The sequence below is a fragment of the Carcharodon carcharias genome, chromosome 13 (genome assembly GCF_017639515.1).
Source record: "Carcharodon carcharias isolate sCarCar2 chromosome 13, sCarCar2.pri, whole genome shotgun sequence".
Taxonomy (NCBI): Eukaryota; Metazoa; Chordata; class Chondrichthyes; order Lamniformes; family Lamnidae; genus Carcharodon; species Carcharodon carcharias.
This window is the reverse complement of record NC_054479.1, coordinates 86,610,909-86,635,637: the sequence shown is the minus strand read 5'-3', so window position 1 is coordinate 86,635,637 and position 24,729 is coordinate 86,610,909. Positions and strand designations below refer to the sequence as shown.

Below are 24,729 nucleotides of genomic sequence, written 5' to 3'. Positions count from 1 at the left end.
GACACTGACACTGACAAATGGGAGACAGTCGCTAACAGTCGTGTCCTCTGGAGGCTGACTGTTTGGAAGGGCATCAGAATAGGCGAGGAGAAATGAATAGCTTAGCTGGCCAAGAAGAGGGCCGAGAGAAAACAGAGACCAGTGAATCATGCACCTTCTCAGCCCATTGTCTCCCTCTGATGCAAATGTAGCAGAGACTGCCATGCCAGATCCTGAGGCACACCATGTCTTAACACAGAGTTGACTACCGCGGCACAAACCAAACGAGGCAGAAGGGTGCCAGAGCTGGACAGGACAGAGGGGACCATGGTTTAACGTGTTATCTGAAATGTAACCCCCTCCAACAGTGCAGCACTCCCTCAATAATGCACTAGAGTGTAGACCTAGATTTTGTGCTCAGGTCTCTGGAGTGAGACTTGAACCTTAGAGAGGTACCACTGAACCAAAGCTGACAGGAAGTGGAAGCTGTACTAAACAAATACTCTGGATATTGGTGCTAATTATACCTCACAATTCTCATTTTTGATCTCTTTGAAAGTTATTGAGGGGCTAGTCAAAAAACCGTGGCCAGGATTTTCAGGGTGGCTGTTTCCCGTCCTGTCATCCAAAATCGCCATTTTCAACACTGTTGGCCTCGCAGCTATTTCACACTCCAATGAGCATTAATTGGCTGCAAGCAGGACTTCTGCCCCTCACTCATTGGAGTGTGAAATAGCTGCGGGGCCAACAGTGCCAGAAGCTGCAGTGGACAGGATTGGGATTGCAAGCAGTTCCCTAAGTCCCAGGAGTCCAGGAAAAGGTAGGCTTGAGGGTCTCAGGGTGGGGAGGGTAGAGGAGGCCTGGGGGGTGTGGACAGTGGGGAATGGGGTGTCAGGGGAGGGGCTGGGTACGTGGAGGTCGGTCCATCGGTTACCAAACCTTAAGGCAGGGGGGAGGAGGGAACGCCCGAAGCTAAAAGGGGGCTTCTTATGAAGGCACCCCCCCCCCACCCCACCACTTCCTGCCCAAGGCCTGAACCCGATTATTTTTGGGCTTTGCCCATACCCATGAACTCCTCCTGCCAGCCTAAAAATTGAGACTGGGTGGGAAACAGCCCTTAAGTGGTCAATAATTGGCCACTTAAGGGCCTCAGTTGGGGCAAGATTGCAGAGAGGCCTGGGTGGGTGGGAAACCCAGCCATGCTGTTTCATGCTCACCCCTCACCTACAAGCCTGCCAATGGGAAGAGTAAAGTTCAGGCCTGTATATCACAGCAATCTATTTATGGTCACATTTAAAGACATGGATGAAAAAAGAACTTCACAGAATCATTACAGCGCAGGAGGCCATTTGGCCCGTCGTGTCTACATCAGCTCTCCGAATGAGCAATTCACCCAGTACCATTTTCCTGTTTTCTACCCGTAACCCTGCACATTCTTCCTTTTTCAGATAACACTCCAATTCCCCTTTGAATGTTTCAATTGAACCTGCCTCCACCACACTCTCAGGCAGCGCATTCCAGACCCAAAACCACTCCTCTCAGCCCTCGTTTCTCCGAGGAAAACAGTCCTATCTTGTCCAATCTATCTTCATAACTGAAGTTCCTCATCCCTGGAACCACTCCCATAAATCTTTTCTGCACTGTCTCCAATGCTTTCACATTCTTTCTATGTGCGGCACGCAGGACTGGGCGCAATGCTGAGGCCAAATGAGTGTCTTTCACAAGTTCAATATAACCTCCTTCCTCTTGTACTTAATACCGTCATTAATACTGTCCTGCCACCTTCACTGATTTATACATATACACACCCAGGTCCCACTGCTCCTGCACCTCCTTTTGAGATGTACCCTTTACTTTATATTGTCTCTCCATCTTCTTCCTACCAAATTAATCACTTCATAGTTCTCCAAATTGAACTTCATCTGCCACCTGTCTGCCAGTTCCACCAACTTGTCTATGTCCTTTTGAAGTTCTACGCTATCCTCCTCATAGTTCAGTGTGCTTTCAAGTTTTGCATCATCTGCAAATTTTGAAATTGTGCCCTGTATACCAAGGTCTAAGTCCTTAGTATAATACACATCAGGAAAAACAAGAGTCCCAACACTGACCACTGGGGAACTCCACTACAAGCTTTCCCCCAGCTTGAGAAACATCCATTAATCATTACTCTTTGTTTCCTGTCGCTTGGCCAATTTTGTATCTATGTTGCTACTGTCCCTTTCATTCCATGAGCTTTATCCTTGCTCAAAAGCCTGTTGTGTGGCACTTTATCAAATGTGTTTTGGAAGTCCATGTACACCACATCAACCACATTGCCCTCATTAACTCTCTCTGTTACCTCTTCAAAAGACTCCAGAAAGTTAGATAAACATGATTTTCCCTTAAGAAATCCATGCTAGCTCTTCTTAATTAACCCACATTTGTCCATGTGACTTTTAATTTTGTCTCGAATTATTGTTTCTAGAAGTTTCCCCACCATTGAAGTTAAACTGACTGGCCTATAGTTGCTGGGCTTACTTTTACACCCTTTTTGAACAAGGGTGTAATGCTTGCAATTCTCCCATCCTCTGGCACTTCTGAACCTAAGGAAGACTTAATGCTGTTGATCATCTTCACAATCTGATTCTGGACCCCAGTGTCTATTATCAGCCCTTCTAATTGACTGGTCCAGTCTAGTTTAATTTTACTGAGGTGATTGATTTTTGTTCAGTAATAGTGCCAATGTTGGGCGGGTAACTGGAGTTGAGGTACAGATCAGCCATGAATGGTATAGGAGATTCTAGGGGCTGAATAGCCAGCTCCTGTTTGTTTGTTGCACTAGTCAGAATGGTAGATGATGAACAGGTAGATATTGGTCAGATTTGGTCAAGCAATTCCCACTTTTGTTCAATATGTTTGCCATTGATGTTACTCAGTAACACAAGACAGCTTAATATGATTGATACACACAATAGTCTCATCACAAGTTAGATCTCTCCCAAAATACTAGCTCTTTTAAATATTTCTTTCTTAAAAATAAACTCTTTGCTTTCAATTTTTAAGGAATAAAAACTGCGAACTGCCTTATTTGTTCTTTGTCAAATTACTAAATATGTACTCCTGGTCACTCATGAGTAAATGTTGCTCTATAGGTCCACTGGAGTAAACTCCTGTAACTTATCATTCGGGAGCTGTGTCTACAGCTAATGTACCCACAGAGACCTGCTCTCCTCACTCTGCTCCTGTACTGCCTATTGTGGTACTACTGCAGGGTTCATTCATAAGTGACAAGAAATGTCATGTGGTTACATGATGAGGCAACATTCTGGGCAAAATTGTACTAAGTACAATTTAGCAAGATACAGTAACATGGTCGGGCTCATTGGTAGCACCCTCACCTCCAAGTCAGAAGGATGTGGGTTGAAGGCCCACTTCAGAGGCTTCAGCATATAATACAGGCCGACATTTCAGGTGTATAATGAGCAAGTGTTGCACTGTTGGAGGTGCCATCTTTCACGTGAGACTTAAACCGAGACCATAGCTGCCCTCTCAGATGGACATGGCAGACCCCATAAGCACAATCTGAAAAGAGCAAGGGAGGTTTCCCTAGTGCCCTGGTCAATATTTATCCTTCCAACCAACACCACAGGAGATTATTTGGTCATGATCACATAGCTGTTAGTGGGATCTTGCTGTGTGCAAATTAGCTGTCATACAACAGTGTTTACATTTCATTGGTGGTAAATCACTTTTGGGACATCCTGAGACCATGAAAGGTGCTCTATAAATGCATGTTCCTCCTATACAGATTGCTACTTTAAGTCTGACTGCTTCCAATATAATAAACCAACAAACATAAACAATAGGTGATCTGAAAAAGTGGGCAATTAATGTGCATACACTGAAGCAATTAATTTTCAAACATTCTTTCAAACTTACCCTCATCACCATCATCTCCAAATGGATAGAAAAGTGCGACAGCTAGATTGATAAATACTGCAAAATTGAATGAAATGGACCCCCATAGTGATATGTTTTTCGAGAACCAAAACAAGCCTGGGTTATCTGAAGAAAGAAAGAACAAGACAAGTAAAACTATCATGGTGTCGTCCAACAGAAATCAGTAAACCTGGACCGAGATGAGGCGACAGTGACACCATTTTAGCACACACTCAATTTTTTAACATATTTACAGCACAGAAAAAGGCCATTCAGCCCAACTGGTTCATGCCAGCATTAATGCTCGACATAAACCTCCTCCCACCCTCCTTCATCTAACCCTATCAGCATGTCTTTCTATCCCTTTCTGTCTTGTGCTTCCCTTAAATGTTTCGATGCTATAACTCCATGTGGTAGAACCTCCCCCCACCCCGCCACCAATTCTGACCATTCTCTGCGTGAGGAAGCTTCTTGAGAATTTGTTACTGGATTTATTGGTGGCTATCAAAAGCCATAAGTGAAAGGTCATTGTCCTGAAACATTAACTATGTTTCTCTCCCCACAATAGGTGTCAGACCTGCTGAATATTTCCAGTATTTTCCACTTTTATTTTATATTTATGATCCCTAGGTTTGGATTTCCCAACAACTGGAAACGTCAAACTCCTTCACAATTTTAAACATGCCTATCAGGTCACCCCTCAGCCATCTCTTTCCCAGAGTCAAGTGTCCTTTTGCTGTTTATGCATCTCACACACACACACAAAATACAGGTAAACGTCAGATGGCTCAGGGGGATGGCATGTTTGAGAAAAAGGATGGATGGACAGAGTGGGACAATGGTTTACTGGGATGGATGAAGGGGGTACTGACAGTGCTGTCATGTGTCTAGTAAGGACCAGCTATGTTATAACATCACCACAAAGCCTGGGCTGGCCTTGTACAGGCCCATAGCTGGTAATCCAATGGCCTGGACAAATAATCTAAACAATGCAATTTTAAATACCGTCGGGGCAGGTTGAGAATTTGAATTTAGGTTAAAAAAAATGTAAGTTGACAAAGCTGACATCAGTAAAATTGACAAAGTAAATAGCTGACTATTTCACCAGTATTCTCTCGAGAAGGAAACTTGCAACCCTCACCCAGCTGGGGTCTTTGTGCAACTGTGGGTGTACCTACACCACATGGACTGCAGCGGTACAAGAAGACAGCTCACCCCCACCTTCTCAAGGGCAATTAGGGATCGGCAATAAAAATGCTGGCCCAGCCAGCAATGCCCACATCCCATGAGAGAATCAAAAACAATCTCAAGACCCACACCAACATTGCCAACTCTTAGCTGCCACTCTGTTTTATCTGGAGCAACAAAGGATGGACAATAAAAACCAGACTTCCTGAGAATGAATCTGAAAGAAAGGTAGTTGCAGGCAGGATCTGGTCAGCAAGCTAATGTAGCACTCCAATCCTCAGGATGCTGTAACTCTCACTGAACCAAATTAAAACTAACTATATTGTGACCTTTTGAACTCTGGTTCAGAGGGAGTTCACCCAGTGAGGGTTAGCAGGACTTGCTGATAAAATAGTGAGTGCACAAATCAGTGCTAGTTTATAGTTTCAGTAGTATATAATACAGATGTATTTTTATTTGTTGCTGCCAAGGCCTGCATTTATTGCCCATTCTGAGTTGCCCTTGAGAGGGTGGTGGTGAGTTGCCTTCTTGAACCATTTGTGGTGTAGGTACACCCACAGTTCTGCTAGGAAGAGAGTTCCAGAATTTTGACCAGCAACAGTGGAGAGTATTCCATCACATTGCTGACTTGTGCCTTGCAGATGGTCGACAAGCTTTGGGGAGTCAGGAGGTGAGTTACTTTCTGCAGAATTCCCAGTCTCTGACTTGCTCTTGTAGCCACAGTGTTTATATGGCTGGTCCAGTTCAGTTTCTGGTCAATCGTAACCCTCAGAATATTGATGGGGGATACAGTGATGGTAATGCCATTGAATGTCAAGGGGCAATGGTTGGATTCTCTCTTGTTGGAGACAGTCATTGCCTGGCACTTGTGTGGCGTGAATGTTACTTGCCAGTTATCAGCCCAAGCCTGGATATTGTCCAGGTCTTGCTGCATTTGGACATTGACTACTCCAGTATCTGAGGAGTTGCGAATGTGCTGAACATTGCATAATCATCAGCGAACAACCCCACCACTGACGTTACAATGGAGGGAAGGTCATTGATGAAGCAGCTGAAGATGGTTGGGCCTAGGACACTACCCTGAGGAACTGTTGCAGTGATGTCCTAGGGCTGAGATGATTGACCTCCAACAACCACAACCATCTTCCTTTGTGCTAGGTGTGACTTCAACCAGTGGAGACTTTTCCCCATGATCGCCATTTATTGCAATATTTCTAGGGCTCCTTGATGCCACACTCGGTCAAAGGCAGTCACTCTCACCTCACTTATGGCATTCAGCTCTTTTGTCCACATTTGGACCAAGGCTGTAATCAAGTCAGAAGCCGAGTGACCCTAGCAAAACCTAAACTGAGAGTTAGTGAGCAGGTTATTGGAGAGTAAGTATCACTTGATAGCACTATCAATGACCCCTTCCAGAACTTTGCTGATGATTAAGAGTACACTGATGGGACAGTAATTGGCCAGGTTGGATTTGTCCTGCTTTTTGTGGACAGGATATACCTGAGCAATTTTCCACATTGTTGGATAGATGTTAATGTTGTAGCTGTACTGGAACAGCTTGGCTAGGGGTGTAGCTCTGGAGCACAAATCTTTAACACTATAGCTGGGATGTTGTTTGGCCCTTTTAATAAATAAGTTTGTATATCCACAATTTGTGTTTTCCCTTAGAAAGTACTGAGTGTGTCTGAAACATTGAGTCCTGCTGGGAAAAACAAAGAGAAAGGAAATGAGGCTCAGTGAAAGTACAGGCCAGATGGAGAAAATTCAAAAGAGAAGGAATTAGAGAGACAGGACATTTCAGCAATCACATACCCAATGAGATCAGGAGTTTAGTTATATATGGGAAATGCATTTCCATACAAAATAGGCAGCATGAAACTGAAGATTTGTCAAAGACAGACGTGATTGAGCTTCAATGGTGGTTTAGTCATAATTCTAAACAACTAAGAGCTGCTGGGAATAGGTATCGAGTCAAACCCAATTATGACCAAAGTGTGGGAAGGCCTTTACTGGCTCTGTTAGTCATCCAACATAAGAATATGTGTCAGATAGGGATCAACTCCTCCCAACCTGTCCTGTGACCCTTGTGAACTTTGAGCTATGGATTATAATGGATCCCTGTGTCTGAATGGTGACGCCTGAAGAGCCCGTTTTTGGGCTTCATTACCATTGAGAGGGAAGCTGAGAACAGTTACAGGCAGCTTGCTGGTAAAGGGGAATGGAAGACCAGATCACTGATCCACAAGAGCAGCCCTCCAGTAAACAATTAAAAGGACTTTGAAGGTGGGGTGGGGCCTGGGTTGGAAATTGTGGGGTGACAAAGCTGGGAGGGGAGAGGGGCAATTGGGTCCAAGGGAGGTTAAAGTCAGGGCTCCTCTTCATTTAACATTCAGGTACCTATTTTTTTTTAATAATCTTACCTTGTAACCTACAGGTCAACAGGTCAGATTTTCCTGAACACACCAGCACTGGCTGCCTTGGGGCCACAGTGCTGTAGAAGGGGGCTTCAAACAGGTGCCCTATTTGCATCTGCAAAAGTAGTGATGCCAACTTTAGACCTGGGCACTGCACACCAATCTCTTTGGGCTTTACCAATATGGTGGATGGCACATGGTGTTGCCCTATTAAAGACTTAGAAGGCTGAGAAATGTGCAGGGTGCATCACATATCTAGGCCTAAGTACCTGTCATTTCCTGCAGCGGAGCGCTTAGATTCTAGGGAGTACAAAGTTGGCTGGAGAAGTGAATATGGTTGTAGGTGAAGGAAAATTGATCTGAAGTAATTTCCTTCTTGCATAAATCAGGATATAATTCCTCCTTACGCTGCTTGCAGTTCTATACACAAGGGCTAAATAGTAATTCCTAAAATAAAACCAAAGGCTTCGCCAAGCTCTAAGTGTGATCACAAGAGCCCAAGCACCATGCAGTGAGAATATTTACTTTTAATCTTCTTCTGCCAAATCATTTCACTGTAGAGATCCTCAGTTTGCTGGAAGAAATCGTTCACCTTGCTGCCCTGTTCGTCCCTCTCTGTGGTGTTGAACACCTTAAACTTGGACTCACGTGTGAGATATTCACAAATACTGGGCACTGGGAAGACTATTTTCTCCATGGTCCGGTCATGCCGTACAATCTGAGGATGGAAGATAGAATCAGATTAAGAGTATTCACAGAATTGTCACAGTGTAGAAGGAGGCCATTCAGCCCATCGTGTCTGCACTGGCTCTCTGAATGAGCAATTCATTGTGCCATTCTCCCCACCTTCTCCCTGTAACCTTGCACATTCTTCCTTTTCAGATAACATGTCCAATTTCCTTTTGAATGCCTCCATCACCCTCTCAGGCAGTGCATTCTGGACCTTAACCACTCACTAAATGAAAAAGCCTAATCTCGTGAAGCTTTTGCTTCTTTTGCCAATTACTTCAAATCTGTGCCCGCTCGTTCTCAATCCTTTCATGAGCAGGAATAGTTTCTCCCCATCTGCGCTGTAGCTATTGCTCAAATTCTTCTCCAGATATACAGGTGTGAAGTATCCAGCAAATTCAACAACGAAGGAGGAACAACAGAGGCATTGGAACAAGTTATGAGACAAAAGCAGACAAAGCAGCTCTTGGTCTGCCGGACAATAACCTTCCTAGTATTATAACAGCGAAGTTTTGGTGATTTATAATCAGCTGAATTTGAGGTTCGATTATAACCCAAGGATGTTCCCAGGGCATTAACCTGAGCCTCTGGATTACTAGTCAAGTGACATTATCCCTACGCCGCTACCTCCCCCAAAAGCATTAGAGAGCCAAATGTGGTTTTATAACAATTCAGTAATTTCGTAAGCACCATTACGAAGACTACCTTTTTGTTCCAGATTCATTAAATTAACTAAATTTAAATTTCCCAACCACTGTGGTGGGATTTGAACCCAGCTCCCTGGTTTATTAGTCCAGTAATGTAGCCACTATGGTACTAATATCCAGATTATGTCTGGCAGAAGGCTTTCTTCTGATGTAACATTACCAGGAGGTGAAGCACTTTGTACACACTGATAGTTGGGATGATAGAGAACTGATTGATGAGGGAATTTTAAATTGGTCACTAATTGTGAAAAATGCTTTGTTTCAATTACTGATTTCTTTAATGAATATGGGAAGTGAATGTTCATTCTGGCACATTGTGAATTAGTCAATTTGCTTTGCAGAATGCAAATACATGAAATCTCATTTGGCTAAAAATATTGGGAATAAAGTGACTCTCTTTCTTTCAAATTCAATAAAAAAGGCACAGAGGTTTCTCGTATGCCACACATGAAGTGCGAACATCTAAAGTGTGCTGGATACGAAGTCTGTATGCATGTAAAATGTTTAATAACATTACAGATTGAGTGTTGAACTGGAGGATGACTTGTACTTCTTTCAATGTATCTACAGCATTCTATGCTCACAATGTGGTCTCATCTACATTGGGGAGACCAAATGCAAACCTGGTGACTGCTTTACGGAACACCTCAGTTCTGTCCACAAGCACGATCCTGAGCATCTGGTGGCCAGCCATTTTAATTCTCCACCTTGCTGTCACACTGACATCCCTGTCCTCTGTCTGCTGCACTGTTCCAGTGAAGCTCAATATAAGCTCAAGGAACAGCATCCCTTTCACAAACATTCACTCCCTCCGCCACTGACACAATGGCAGCAGTGTGTACCATCTATAAGATGCACTGCAGGAACTCACCAAGGCTCCTTAGACAGCATCTTCCAAACCTATGACCACTACCATCTAGAAAGACAAGGGCAGCAGACACATGGGAACACCACCACCTGGAATTTCCCCTCCAAGCCACTCACCATCCTGATTTGGAAATATATCACCGTTCCTTCACTATCACTGGGTCGAAATCCAGGAACTCCCTCCCTAACAGTGATGTGGGTGTACCTACACCACACGGACTGCAGCGGTTCAAGAAGGCAGCTCACCACCACCTTCTCAAGGGCAACTAGGGATAGGCAATAAATGCTGGGCTAGCCAGTGACACCCACATCCCATAAAGGAATTAAAAATGATCATCTTTCGATTAGGTACTTTACAGCGTTCTGAACTCTCAATACTGAGTTCAACAAGATAAAAGCAAAAAACTGCAGATGCTGGAAATCTGAAACAAAAACAGAAAATGCTGGAAAAACTCAGCACATCGAACAACATCTGTGGAGAGAAAGACAGAGTTAATGTTTCAGAGCTCTGAAGAAGAGTCATATAGATTCGAAACGTTAACTCTTTTTTTTTCTCTCCACAGATGCTGTTAGACCTGCTGACTGAGTTCAACAATTTTGGACTATAATCTCTGCCCCATTTTATTTCCTTTTCTTTGCATGTTTTGCTTTTTCTCTTATTTTTGTTTTCAGTCAGCACCACACCTGCTCTAGGAACATCTTTTGTTTCTTTTCCTGCCTCATCAGTTTCCTTTGGCCGTGGAAGATTAACTCCTCTGTCATTCAGTCTCGCCTGTCTTCCCACCCAGTCACAGATCTTCCTTTAGTTCTTAGCCCGCCCGTCCCTTGCTCAAAACCTATAACATCTCTAACTTTTCCCAGTTCTAATGAAAGGTCACAGACCAGAAACGTTAAGTCTGTTTCTCTCTCCACACATGCCACCTAAAAATGCTGAGTGTTTCCAGCATTTTCTTTTATCTTAAAAAGAAAGGTGCTCATTCTGGAAGCGAGTTCCTGTGGGGAGGATGTGTTAGTGAGCCACCAAAAAAGCTGAATCACAGGGTTGCCAACACTCCAGGACTGGCCTGCAGTCTCCAACCCTGGAGGAAAATCATCGGGACATTAAAACATGTCTTTTGTCATTTTCTTTGATTATTTCTCTTTACCATATATAAAAATATTGAAAATAAGATTTAAAAGGCTGTTTGGCTGACTGTTAAGCACCAAACAATTGGGTAATGAGTCTTTTTGCTTTCCAATTGGCGTAGGAAGACAGTTCTTGCAATAATGAACCTTTTACCTTGATCTCATACCCGAAAATGTAACGGAAGAGGATGTAAAAAAAAACAAACAATATGTGGTAGGGAGCTTGACAGCTCAAAGTAGCAGTGAATTATCAGAGCTGCTTCTTTGCTCTGTCAATATAATAGAAAAAGGCTTTTTATTCAAAAACCTCCATGAAATAGGAACAGAATGCTCTTTAGGAAATATTGGGAGACTAGCTGGGTTAAAATGTGGAATTCAGAATTAAAGGGAACTGCAATTTAGTATAAGTGGCAGCCCAATCTTGAGATGCAGAAATTCAGCAGCTAGACTATTAAATTCAGTGACTTAAGAGTGGATAGGGAGAAGCTGTTCCCACTGTGGAAGGATTGAGAACAAGGGGGCACTGATGTTAGGTAATGGTCAAACAAAGCAATGTAGACATGAGGAAAATCTTTTCCAGTGAGTGGTTAAGATCTGGGATGCACAGCCTAAGAGTGCGGTGGAGGCAGGTCCATCGAGGATTCAAGAGGGAACTAGATTATTAGCTGAAAAGAAAGAACGTGCGGAGTTACAGGGAGAAGGTGAGAGAATGGCACTTGGCGCATCACTCACTTGGAGACAATTGCTGTAACAGTTCTATCATTCTGTAACTCATGCAGCTAATCCAAATACTAAATGCAGTCACCTTCTACTGCAGAAACTTTAGGGTGCCCGCAACCAGAAGCTCAACTAGGAAACACATCAGTTAGTGACATGGGAGGTGCTGATGTAGTGGTATTGTCACTGGACTAGTAATCCAGAGACCCAGGGTAATGTTCTGGGGACCTGGGTTCGAATCCTGTCACGCCAGATGGTGGAATTCGAATTCAATAAAAATCTGGAATTAAAAGTCTAATGACGACCATGAAGCCATTGCCGATTTTGTAAAAACCCATCTGGTTCAATAATACCCTTTAGGGAAGGAAATCTGCCGTCCTTACCTGGTCTGGCCTACGTGTGCCTCCAGACCCACAGCAATATGGGTTGACTCTTAAATGCCCTCTGAACAAGGGCAATTAGGGATGGGCAATAAATGCTGGCCTAGCCCATGATACCCACATCCCATGAATAAATTTTAATAAACTTGAAGGAAACAGTTTGTAGGGAGTTCAGAGACAAGACGACATTTTACGTTTTTCTTAAACTGGAGAATCAGGGTTCACAAAACCAACTGGTCCTCAGAAACAGCCATGATATATCATCTGAAGCAGGTGAGATCAATTCTGTTTGCTTCCAGGTCCTGAGTTACTTTCATTCAGCAGCTTCGCTGGCTAGGCCAGCATTTATTGCCCATCCCTAGTTACCCTTGAGAAGGAGGTGGTGAGCTGCCTTCTGAACAGCTGTAGTCCATGTGGTGTAGGTACACCCACAGTGCTGTTAGGGAGGAAGTTCCAGGATTTTGACCCAGTGACAGTGAAGGAACAGCGATATATTTCCAAGTCAGGATGGTGAGTGGCTTGGAGGGGAACTTCCAGGTGGTGATGTTCCTATGTATCTGCTGCCCTTGTTCTTCTAAATGGTAGTAGTCATGGGTTTGGAAGGTGGTGTATAAGGAGCCTTGGTGAATTCCAACAGTGCATCTTGTAGATGGTACAGACTGCTGCTACTGTGCGTTGGTGGTGGAGGGTGTGAATGTTTGTGGATGGGGTGCCAATCAAGTAGGCTTTGTCCTGGATGGTGTCAAGCATCTTGAGTATTTTGGGAGCTGCACTCATCCAGGCAAGTGGGGAGTATTCCATCACACTTCCTGACTTGTGGCTTGTAGATGGTGGACAGGCTTTGGGGAGTCAGGAGGTGAGGCACTTATCACTGGGTTCCTAGCCTCTGACCTGCTCTTGTAGCCACATTATTTACATGGCTAGTCCAGCTCAGTTTCTAGTCAATAGTAACCTCAGGATGTTGATAGTGGGGAATTCAGTGATGGTAATGCTATTGAATGTCAAGAGGTGATGGTTAGATTCTCTCTTGTTGGAGATGGCCATTGGTTGGCGCTTGTGTGGCGTGAATGTTACTTGCCACTTGTCAGCCCAAGTCTGGATATTGTCCAGGTCTTGCTGCATTTGGACCAGGACTACTTCAGTATCTGAGGAGTCACAAATGGTCCTGAACATTGTGCAATTATCAGTGAACATCTCCACTTCAGACCTTATCATGGAAGGAAGGTCATTGATAAAGTCACTGACCCAGTCAAGCAGCTATGTCCTTTAGGACTCGGCCAGCAGTGGTGCTACCAAGCTACTCTTGGTGACGGACATTGAAATCCCCCATCCAGAGTACAATCTGTGCCCTTGCTACCCTCAGTGCTTCCTACAAGTAATGTTCAACGTGGAGGAGTAATGATTCATCAGCTGAGCAGGGGGCAGAGTGTGTGGTAATCAGCAGGAGGTTTCCTTGTTTGACCTGATTCCATGAGACTACTGCAATTTTCTCCCATTCAAATATTTATCCAATTCCTTTTTGAAAGTTATTATTCAATCTGCTTCCACCACTGTTTCAGGTACTGCATTCCACAGTAGAATAAATTGAGTAAAAAAAATCTCATGTGCCCTCTGGCTTTTAACCAATTATCTTGAATCTGTGTCCTCAGGCTACTGACACTTGTGCCAGTTTCTCCTAATGCGCTCTATTAGAACTATTCATGATTTTAAATGCATCAGTTAAATCTCCCCATGACCTTCTCTGCTGTAAGCTTCTCCAAGTAACCAAAAGTCACTCACCCTGATATATTTCTAGTAAATCTCCTTTGTAAACTCTCCAAAACCTTATTTCTAAAGAGTAATGTCCAGAAACGGACACCGTACTCCAGCTAAGACTAACCAGTGTTTCATAAAGGTTTGGGATAAACCAGTGATCTCCCTGTTCCTGCAACCCTTATAACATTTATATATATTTTTAAAATTTATTCTTTCATGGTACGTGGGAGTCACTGGCAAGGCCAGAATTTGTTGCCGATTCTTAATTATCCTTGAACTTAGACCATTTCAGAGGCTAAGAGTCAACCATATTGCTGTGGGTCTGGAGTCACATGTAGGCCAGACCAGGTAATGATGTCCTTAAAAGGACATTAGTGAACCAGATGGGTTTTTACGACAACCGACAATAGTTTCATGGTCACCATTATTGCAACTAACTTTATATTCCAGATTTTTTATTAATTGCATTTAAATTCTACCAGCTGCTGGGGTGGGATTTGAACCCATGTTCCCAGAGCGTTAGCCTGGGCCTCTGCATTACTAGTCCAGTGACATTACCACTACACCACCATCTCCCCCCTTACCACTCCCCATTCTTCCAATCAAAATGGGTCACTTCATATTTCATCTGTTTCATTAGCTACATGTCAGCCCATTTCACCAGTCTGTTTACATCCTCTAGGAGTCTGTTACTATCCCCTCCTCATTGTTTATCGCATTTTCAAGTTTTATGTCATGTGCAAACTTTGAAATTATGCTCTGTACACCCAAGTCCAGGTTATTAATAAATACCAGAGAGGAAATCTGGTGGGCAGAACTTTCAGAGGGTGTCCGAATTCCAGTTTCACCCCAATTTCCAATCTCATTCGGTAATCCCTCCATCCGAACCCGGACCCAAGGAAGGAAGAGCAGTATTTCTCTGCTCTGTGGTCTCAGACGTTCCCTGGCTCCCTTTTCGGAGATCTGGACAGAGCACTTTCTTGCCTGCCCCCTTCCACAAACTTGAGCCCATCCAAAACTCTGCTGCCTGTGTCCTGGCTTGCACCAAGTCCCTTTCACCCATCACCCCTGTGCTTGCTGACCCATGGTGGTTCCTGATTAAGGTTTGCCACGATTTTAAAATTCTCATCTATGGCCTTAAACTCTCCCCATCTCTGTAATCTCCTCCAGCATCACAACCCTCCGAGGTGTCTGCACTCCTCCAATTCTGGCCTCTTGTGCACTCCCAGATTTGAATTGCTCCAGTATTGGTGACTATGCCTTCAGCTTCCTAGGCCCTGAGCTCTGGAATTTTCTCCTTAAAGATCTCCTCCTCTTTACTTCTCTTTCTACCTTTAAAAGACTCCTTGAAACCTACCTCTTTAGCTCTAAAGGAAAGATGGTGGTCCAGTGATAATCTCACTGGACTCATAATCCAGAAGCCCAGGCTAATGCTCCAGGGTCACAGTTTCAAATCCCACCATGGCAGCTGGTAGAATTTAAATACTATTAAAAATGTCTGGACTTGAAAACTGGTCTCAGTAATGCTGACCCTGCAACTATCATTGTTGTTGTAAAAACCCATTAGGAAATCTGCTGTCCTTACCTGGTCTGGCCCACAAGTGACTCCAAACCCACAGCATTGTGATTGACTCTGAACTGCCCTAGCAAGCCACTCGGGTTCAAGGGCAATTAGGGGTGGGCAACAAATGCTGGCCTTGCCAGTGACACCCACATCTCAAGAATGAATGAAAGAATCTCCCTAGTGAACTAAGTGTCAGATTCTATTTGATGCATCCCCCTGTGAAGATCCTTGGGATATTTCACTATGATAGGCGCTATGTAAGTGAAAGCTGTTGTTTCGCCTCTTGTGGCGTGTAACACAAGGACTATCCTGTTTTATCAGGCATCATGCCAACAGGCAGGGGGAGAAAGAAAATCTCCACATACTAATAGTCACTCAAGTGAGAGTGCATCATTCCAAGATGGTGGCAAAACTAGAGAGAAACGCAGAAGTTAGATGAACTGAAGGCTGTTGGCTTTAGAGCAGTGGAGGTTAAGGGAGGATTTAAATCAAGATATTCAAAATTGTGGATGGTTCTGTTGATGTGGAGAAACTATTTCCACTGGCAGGAGGCTCAGTAACCACAGGACAGATTTAAGATAGTTGGCGAAAGAATCTGAGGGGAATTGTGGAGAATTTATTTCTTAAGCCGGTCAGAAGTCACAATCTGGAATGCAGTGCCAGAGGGGCTGGTAGAAGATGATTCAATAGTAACTTTCCAAAAAGGATTGGATAGATACATGGAGGGAAGGAATTTGCAGAGCTACAGGGAAAGAGCAGGCGAGCGACATTAAATGAATTGTTTTCAAACAGCCAGCATAGACATGAAGGGCTGAAAGGCCTCCTTCAGTGCTGTACAATTCTAATGGTGAAATTAGGGCAACATGATGAGTTATGCAGGGGAAACAGTGAACACCTGAGTATGACCAGGCACCCGTGAGTAACCTTTACTTTATTAATTCCCGGGATTTGGGCTTCAGCATTTATCGCCCATCCCTAATTGCCCTTGTGAAGGTGATGGTGAGCCGCCTTCTTGAACCGCTGCAGTCCATATGGTGTAGGAACCAACGATGCTGTTAGGGAGGGAGTTCCTGGGTTTTGACCCAGCGACAGTGAAGGAACGGTGATATATTTCCAAGTCAGGATGGTGAGTAACTTGGAGGGGAACTTCCAGGTGGTGGTGCTCCCATGTGTCTGCTGCCCTTGTCCTTCTAGACGGTAATAATTGTGGGTTTGGAAGGTGCTGTCGAAGGAGCCTTGGCGAGTTTCTGCAGCGCATCTTGTAGATGGTACACGCTGCTGCTACTGTGCGTCAGCGGTGGAGGGAGTGAATGTTTGTGGATGTGGTGCCAATCAAGCAGGCTGCTCTGTCCTGGTTGATGTCAAGCTTCTTGGGTGTTGTTGGAGCTGCACTCACCCAGGCAAGTGGAGAGTATTCCATCACACTCCTGACTTGTGCCTTGTAGATGGTGGACAGGCTATGGGGAGTCTGGAGTTGAGTTGCTCATTGCAGGATTCCTAGCCTCTGACCTGCTCTTGTAGCCACAGTATTGATATGGCTAGTCCAGTTCAGTTTCTGGTCAATGGTAATTCTCAGGATGTTGATAGTGGGAGATTCAGTTATGGTAATGCCATTGAACATCAAGGGGCGATGGTTAGATTCTCTCTTGTTGGAGATGATCATTGCCTGGCACTTGTGTGGCACAAATGTTACTTGTCACTTGTCAGCCCAATCCTGGATATTGTCCAGGTCTTGCTGCATTTGGACACGGACTGCTTCAGTATCTGAGGAGTCGCGAATGGTGAACATTGTGCAATCATGTGAACACCCCCAATTCTGACTTTATGATGGAAGGAAGGTCATTGATGAAGCAGCTGAAGATGGTTGGGCTGAGGACACTACCCTGAGGAACTCCTGCAGTGATGTCCTGGAGCTGAGATGACTGACCTCCAACAACCACAACTATCTTCCTTTGTGCTAGGTATGACTCCAAACAGTGGAGAGCTTTTCCCCTGATTCCCATTGACTCCAGTTTTGCTAGGGCTCCTTGATGCTGCACTTGGTCAAATGCTGCCTTGATGTCAAGGGCAGTCACCTCTTCCCCTCACCTCGGGAATTCAGCTCTTTTGTCCATGTTTGAACCAAGGCTGTAATGAGGTCAGGAGCTGAGAGGCCTTGGTGGAACACAAACTGGGCATCAGTGAGCAGGTTATTGCTAAGCAAGTACTGCTTGATGGCACTGTTGATGACTCCTTCCATCACTTTACTGATGATGGGGAGTAGACTGATGGGGCGGTAATTGGCTGGGTTGGATTTGTCCTCCTTTTTGTGTATAGGACATCCCTAGGCAATTTTCCACATAGCTGGGTAGATGCCATTGTTGTAGCTGTACAGGAACAGCTTGGCTAGGGGCGTAGCAAGTTCTGGAGAACAAGTCTTCAGTACTATTGCCGTAATATTGTCAGGGCCCAAAGCCTTTGCAGTATCCAGTGCCTTCAGCTGTTTCTTAATGTCACGTGAAGTGAATCAAATTGGCTGAAGACTGGCATCTGTGATGCTTGAGACTTCTGAAGGAGGCCAAGATGAATTATCCACTCAGCACTTCTGGCTGAAGACTGTAGCAAATGCTTAAGTCTTATCTTTTGCACTGATGTGCTGGGCTCCTCCATCACTGAGGATGGGGATATTTGTGCATCCTCCTCCTCCAGTGAGTTGTTTAATTTTCCACCACCATTCATGACTGGATGTGGCAGGACTGCAGAGCTTAGACCTGAATTGTTGGTTGTGAAGTCACTTTGTTCTGTCTATCACTTGTAAAAATTAATGAACATCAATGCTACAGTTTCTTGGATAGATTAAATTAAATATTCCTGTTCCACCCAAGGTGACTTCTTTTTAAATACTATAATTCTAAACATGGAGGAATTGATACATCCATTTTGTTGTTTGTCTAACTTCCCAGCATGCACACCTCTCTTTGCTCTGTTGATTAACACCCCTCATTTCAAAGAGGAAACAACCATTGAGAGAATGTCAAAGATTCCAATACTGACAGCATACCTCAATCTGCGCAGTGTGATTAGCATAATGCGTTAAAGCTTCACTGCCTTTGTCTTGTGGGTCAGACTCTGGTTTGAGCTTCTGTTGCAGTTCTTTGTTGTGCTGTGAAAGCTGGAAAAGAACAGAATGATGTCAATACCTTGTATAAATCCATTTCCCGTGTCTAAAGGTGACTGTGAGGCTTGAAATATGGTTGGTAACTGTACTATGGCAAAAGCTCTTCACAAACATGTTGCGTATCCTAGACTATGATTTCAGTGTGATGCTGAGGGAGTGCTGCATTGCCAGAGGTACTGTCTCATGGATGAAGGCTTAAACGAAGACCCTTGACTGGAAACTCCAGGCCATGTCCACCTACGCAGCTGAACATAAAAGGCCACATGACACTATTCAAAGAGGAGCAGAGGCAGTACTCCTGATGCCCTGGCCAACATTCCTCTGTCAGCCAACACCAATCAGATAGACTGAATTGGTTGGCCAGTTCGTTACTGTTTGTGGAATCTTACTGGCACAAATTGGCAGCTGGTGTTTGCCTACAAAACAACAGCGGCTACACTTCAAAGTACTTAATTGGCAGTGAAATGCTTCGAGATGTCTCGAGATGCAAAAGGTGTGATATAAATGCAAGATCCATCTTTGAACAGTTCTTGCACCGGGGTATGCTGGTGTAGCGGTTATGTTATTAGACTAATGATCCAGAGAATGAGAGTTTAATTCTCATCATGACAACTGGAGAGAAATAAAGACAATAAAAGTAACCATGAAGCTGTTGGATTGTCCTAAAAACACACCTGGTTCACTTATGTCCTTAAAGGGTGGAAACCTGCCGTCCTTATCCCCTCTAGCCTTTATGTGACTTTTAACTGCTGGTTGTAGTTGCTAGTAAGCTACTCAGTTGTATCAACATGACCAGGGATTCAAGGTGGTTCACCATGACCTCCCAGGGCAACTTGGGATGGGCAATAAATACCACCCTTGCCAGCCATGTTGACATCTCAAGCAGGAATTTAAAATTGCTTAAAAAGTGCACTGAAAAGTAATCCGTTTGCATTGCTTCTTATCAAAGTCTTAACAAAAAGATGATAATATTTTGGCATTGTAATGGAAAGACAGCATTACTCACAACTGCACCTAACAGATGCTGTTACAAACCTTCTAACATTGAGCCTAGTGACCACAGGATTCTGTGTTAAAATACAACAAACACCTAATTACCAGAATGATAAACTGTTGCTGGACAGAAAAACAACTCAAAAGGGAAATGGATATAGAAATGGTAAAACTAACTTTTGAAATCAATTGGCACAGCATTAAATAAGAATGCAAACCAAATGTTAAAACGCTGCAGGTGAAAAATGAGAATCTGTTTATATATGAAGCTTTGCATGAAATGGATACTTTATAGTACTACACCCATGCCACTCTTACTCACATCTCCGAATCAGGCAGTTGTGGGTTCAAGTGCTGCTCCAGACTCAAACACACGTTCCAGTGCAGTACCTAGGGAGTTCTGCACTGTCCGGGGTGCTATCTTTTGAATGAGACATTAAACCAAGGCCCTGCTTGCCCTCTCAGGTGAAAGGGAGGGGGCCTTGCATTTATGTAGCACCTTTCATGACCACAGCATGTCCCAAAGCGCTGTATGGCTAATGAATTGAAGTCATTGTTGTAATATAGGAAACCCGGCACCTGTGCAGAACAAATAGCGATGAGATAATAGCAAAGTAATCTGCTTTAGTGATGGTGATAGAGGGTTAAACATTGGCCAGGACACTGGGAGAACTCCCCGACACTTCTTCAAAATGGTGTCATGGAGTCTTTCAGGTCGACCAAAGAGAGCAGGTAGGGCAGGGCCTTGGTTTGACATCTCGTCTGAAAGGCGGATATAAAAGGTGGATATAAAAGGTTCCATGACACTCGCTGAAGAGCAGAGATTTCACGCCAGTGTCCTGGACCTACAACTAGTCGTATAGTTCATACACATTTCTGTTTGTGCAACTTTGTTGTGTGCAACCTTGCTACTGCATTTCCCACATTACAATAGTGATTATACTTCAGAAGTATTTCAGTGGCTGAGAAGGGTTGTGGGGCATTCTGGTGTTGGCAGTATATACATTTCTTTGTATGTGTACTGCCAGTGGCAAATAAAATTTGGTGTTTGACAGAGTTACATGAATCCATCATGAGATATGCCCAAGTATTCAAACTGATATATTTGCATATAAACTTTTCTCAACTACATATGTGATGAATCAACATACCTGATGGGCCAAAATATAAATATTATGGCCAACATCCTTCGGAGAGATGTACTCTTCTGAATTCTCATCATTATCGACCTCTTCACTTTGATTGTAAGCATTCTTTATGACATCAACCTTCAAAAGGAAAGATATTCAGCTTTGGGTGATGGATCGTGAAAGGTCCTTACAGCTGTGTATCGGTTTGATTTTATAGGAAGCTGTATTGATATAAAACTATGTTTGGCATTGAGTTCCAAATAGTTGGGGACACAGTGTAAAGTGGGAGCTTCAGTTGGGCATGGGCAGAGATCAGGAGTGGGAAGCCTGGCTAATTTCCCTGACCGAGAGAGTACCACAACAAATTCTGATACTTAGATGGTTAAAGTCCCAATATGGTGGACATGAAACAAGCACACATTTCAAACCAGAAGTGCCCCATCCACCATATCAGGTAAGGACAATAAAGTATGTGTCGTTTCCTTACCCCTGAAACAGGCACTAGGCCCGCTCCATATGCAAATGAGGACCCTAATGTCGGTTTGAGGTCCCCACTGCAAAGTTGGGTTACCCTGAGTATCCGAGGCCCTGTATCTGGGAGCCTTGGACTCCATTGTAGAGATGAAGGAATGTATCCTGGGTCCCTAAATTAAGGGAAGATGGTGGTGTCATGATAAAGGCACTGGACTAGTAATCCAGAGGCTCAGACCAATAGTCTGGGTACATGGGTTCAAATCCCACCACAGCAGCTGGTGGAATTTAAACTCAATTTATAAATCTGGAATATGGTGACTATGAAACTATTATCAATTGTTGTAAAAACCCACCTAGTTCAATATTTATTTGCAGAAGATTAAGAGGCATCAAGCACTTAAAGATTCTGTTGTTGATGTTTTAATGGTCTGGTTGATTATTTTATAGAGTTGCAGGAACACCAGCTCTTTCCAAAAATTTATGAATGGGTGTATTTTTTTTAAAAGCAGTTTCAGACATGCCAGGGTTCATTGGTTCTGTACGTTATGTAAACTAGGTGAATGAGCATAGAAATGCCATGAGTTGGTATGGAGGGTATGAGGGGCCATGAGGATGGGTAGAGGTGGAGTGAGTTGGCATGGAGGGGGGCCTTTGACCTTACTTTTGAAAAGGTTCCCAAATCCAGACTGTGGTTCATGGCTCCTCTGCGGGCACATGAACCATGAGTCATGGAGAAGCTGGCTCGACTCCAGAAAAATTTGGGGGGGCTAGGGCATGCATACCACCACGATGGAGATGGCCGGGTCAAGAACACAGGGTGCAGTCTTGCCACCTGCATCCTTATCCCAGACCAACGAAAATTGGGGATGCTGGGAATCTCAGAATTTAAATGCCTCCACGAAAATCCATCCCAAAAATCAAGCCTTATCACATCCTTTAAATTGTTACAATCACAAATCCATCTAACCTGGTCTGTGAGGGCTGAAAACACAGCAACAATTAGACAGTGTCATTGGAGGGGAGGTGCTCCTTTTAGAAGCTGTGGTTAGTTGGAGGTAGATCAGAAAACAATACCACGGAATGATCCAGAATAACATTTCGGGTTCTTACCAGTTCTTTCGGTCGCATGTTGTAGAGAATTCTTTCTGCATTTTCACTGTCGTGTCTACTTTCCATGATGGCAAGTAAAAGTTTAGAAGCATTGTTCTATTTTGTTACAAAACAAAAAACACAAGATATTCTATTAAAACGAAACCAGGTAATGTAAAATGTTTTGTTTCATTAAAAGCAACTCAAAACTAAATTTTTTCTGGAACTGGAGATTGCTATCATGGGGTTTTTAAAATGGCCAGCCAAAAGATATACTGTTTTATAGCAGGATTATCGCACCAGTAATTCATGGTGTATCACTGCCCAAATTGGCTTCAGCGTTTCCTCCAACAACATATTACACTTCAAAAAGTACTTTATTGGCTGTCAAGCGCTTTGAGACTTCCCGAGGTTATGAAAAACAATATACAAAAGCAAGTCTTTCTTTCTGCTTTCTGACTTGGGGTTTTTCCCACTTTAAACCTGACTTGCTGTTAGTAAGCACAGCCTGGGGTCATTTAGAGATTAATGGCTTTAGAGATTAGAATTAGCAGTTAAAAATTTGGCCTTAGAATCAGAGGAACCCAAGATGAAATATCTGCTCTACATCTTTTTTCCAAGGATTGATTTGCAGCTGGGGTGAAACGTGCCACTTTGGAGTGTGCTCAATGTGTGCTAGGTACACAACCTCCTGTTGAACCACCTGTGGCACTGCTCATCACTTTTCTCATGGGTGAGACAAATTCTACTCTTCTTCTGTAACTGCTCCTCTACTTCTTAGTTTCTCATTCCTTCTTTATCCTTCTCTCTGTCCTTTGGTTTATTGGTCTTTCTTTTTTCTATCTGTAAGCCTCTCATACACTTTTGGTGATGGTATATCATCAACTTTCTCCTCACATTTTCTCTGGTCTGTTTCACAACTTAAGTTGCTTTATCTTTAAAAAAAAAGTTTTTACATTATAGCAGTAAATTTGCTTTAAATGTACTCCCTTGGCTGTGGGGAACTTTGGGAAGTCCTGAGGTCATGAAATGCACTACATCAATGCAAGTTTTTAAAAATACATTACAGTATATATAGAGAGCAACAGTTATGCCAGTACAATTCATCACCGCATAACACAAAATAACAATCACATCAGTGGATGGAGTTCCTTGTCTTAAATAAAAACTTCTTGCAGCCTTTATGGATCTTGATTGCTTCACTAGCTGCATCTCTATGAAAGGGATCAAAGACTTTCCAATGCAATGGCCCATGTTTTAATCATGAGGGAGAGCCTCTGTCTTGGCGAAAATACTGGATGAGCCCGGAAATCCCAAAGCCCACCCCCAAACACGACACTTCCTATTTTCATGGGAGTAGGACAAGAGTCAGGCCGGGGCTCACTCATACATGGTTTATGGAGTCAGCTGGCCATTTATATCATCAGCTGCCTCCATTGGAGTGCGATTTTTGGAGGTCAGGAGTGAGTGTGAAACCTGGCAAGTGCAGATTATACCAAGTAAGAGCTGGTCTGAACTTGTGTGAATTCATTTGGAAAGCCAGGGTACTCCTTTGGAGAGGCAAGGTACCCCTTTAGGAATGGCTCCTAGATACCTTTGGGAGAAGCAAGACACCCTTTGGGATAATTATGGTATCCTTTGGGATTGTTAAAATAAACATGATTTTGCATAAGTAGTGCATAAGCTCACTAGAACTGTCAAAGCTGTCAAAAAACTGCCAAACTCGTTGGAACTGCCAACGCTCTCAAGGGATTTAACTCTGCTGGGCTTTAAATTTTAAAAAAAGAGTCTGGTATTAAAAAATCAGTGCTTGATATTTCATTCTGTCTATTGACATAAGCTTAAGGGTTATCATTACAGGATTTGTCCTGCAATGACTGGTTTTACAAACTAACATTATCAAAGTGGGGTGCCTATTAAGTGAGTTTTGATTAATAGCTCCAAGTGGATAAAGAATAGAAATGTTTGTCTTCATAAGAGATTAGTTGAAAGGATTTCAATGTATTGAATGTTTTCTTAATCAATTAAAGTGTTTTTGGTTTAAAATAGTGACATAATCAATAGACACAAAACTTATTTAATATCAGGATGGCTCCTGAGGTTTGCCCATGGTGGGCACTAGGCGAAATGGCATGTAGGGTTTAAGTGCAAAGGGTGATGGGTGGGGGCCACAGTTTGCATGAGTTGGCACTAATGGACATAGAGGCTATAGAGGGCCATGGGTATATGGAGAGCATAGGGGATATGGGCAGCCATGGGGTGGATGGAGGGGCATGGGTTGGCATAGGAGGTACAAAGGGCCATGAGGGGTAGGTGGAGGAATACAGTGGCACAGGTTGGCATGGATGGGGCATGGGGAGTGTGTGGAGAGTGAGGGGAGTGAGGGGTGAGGGCTGGAGAGCTGTTTTGTTTTAATTATTTCTTGAATTTAATTCAACAAAGTGCCAGAGCACAGAGGCAGTCTTCTGGCCAGCCCACTTCCCTACCCAGCAACCTCCGCACTCATTCCAGGGGTGGTGGGCCCAACTTCTAATCCAGCCCAC

General features: G+C 43.6%; 1 protein-coding gene across 3 annotated transcripts in view; it reads right to left on the bottom strand.

Moving 5' to 3' along the window:
• itpr2 (inositol 1,4,5-trisphosphate receptor, type 2) overlaps positions 1-24,729 on the bottom strand; it is a 472,778-nt gene that overhangs the window by 265,210 nt on the left and 182,839 nt on the right. For all 3 annotated transcript variants that reach the window (XM_041202236.1, XM_041202237.1, XM_041202238.1), the window contains exons 43-47: positions 22,208-22,303; positions 20,645-20,761; positions 18,384-18,494; positions 8,025-8,217; positions 3,898-4,023 (exon numbers count right to left, since the gene is read on the bottom strand). In XM_041202236.1, the coding sequence (XP_041058170.1) occupies positions 3,898-4,023; positions 8,025-8,217; positions 18,384-18,494; positions 20,645-20,761; positions 22,208-22,303 (643 nt within the window). The remainder of the gene's footprint in view (positions 1-3,897; positions 4,024-8,024; positions 8,218-18,383; positions 18,495-20,644; positions 20,762-22,207; positions 22,304-24,729) is intronic.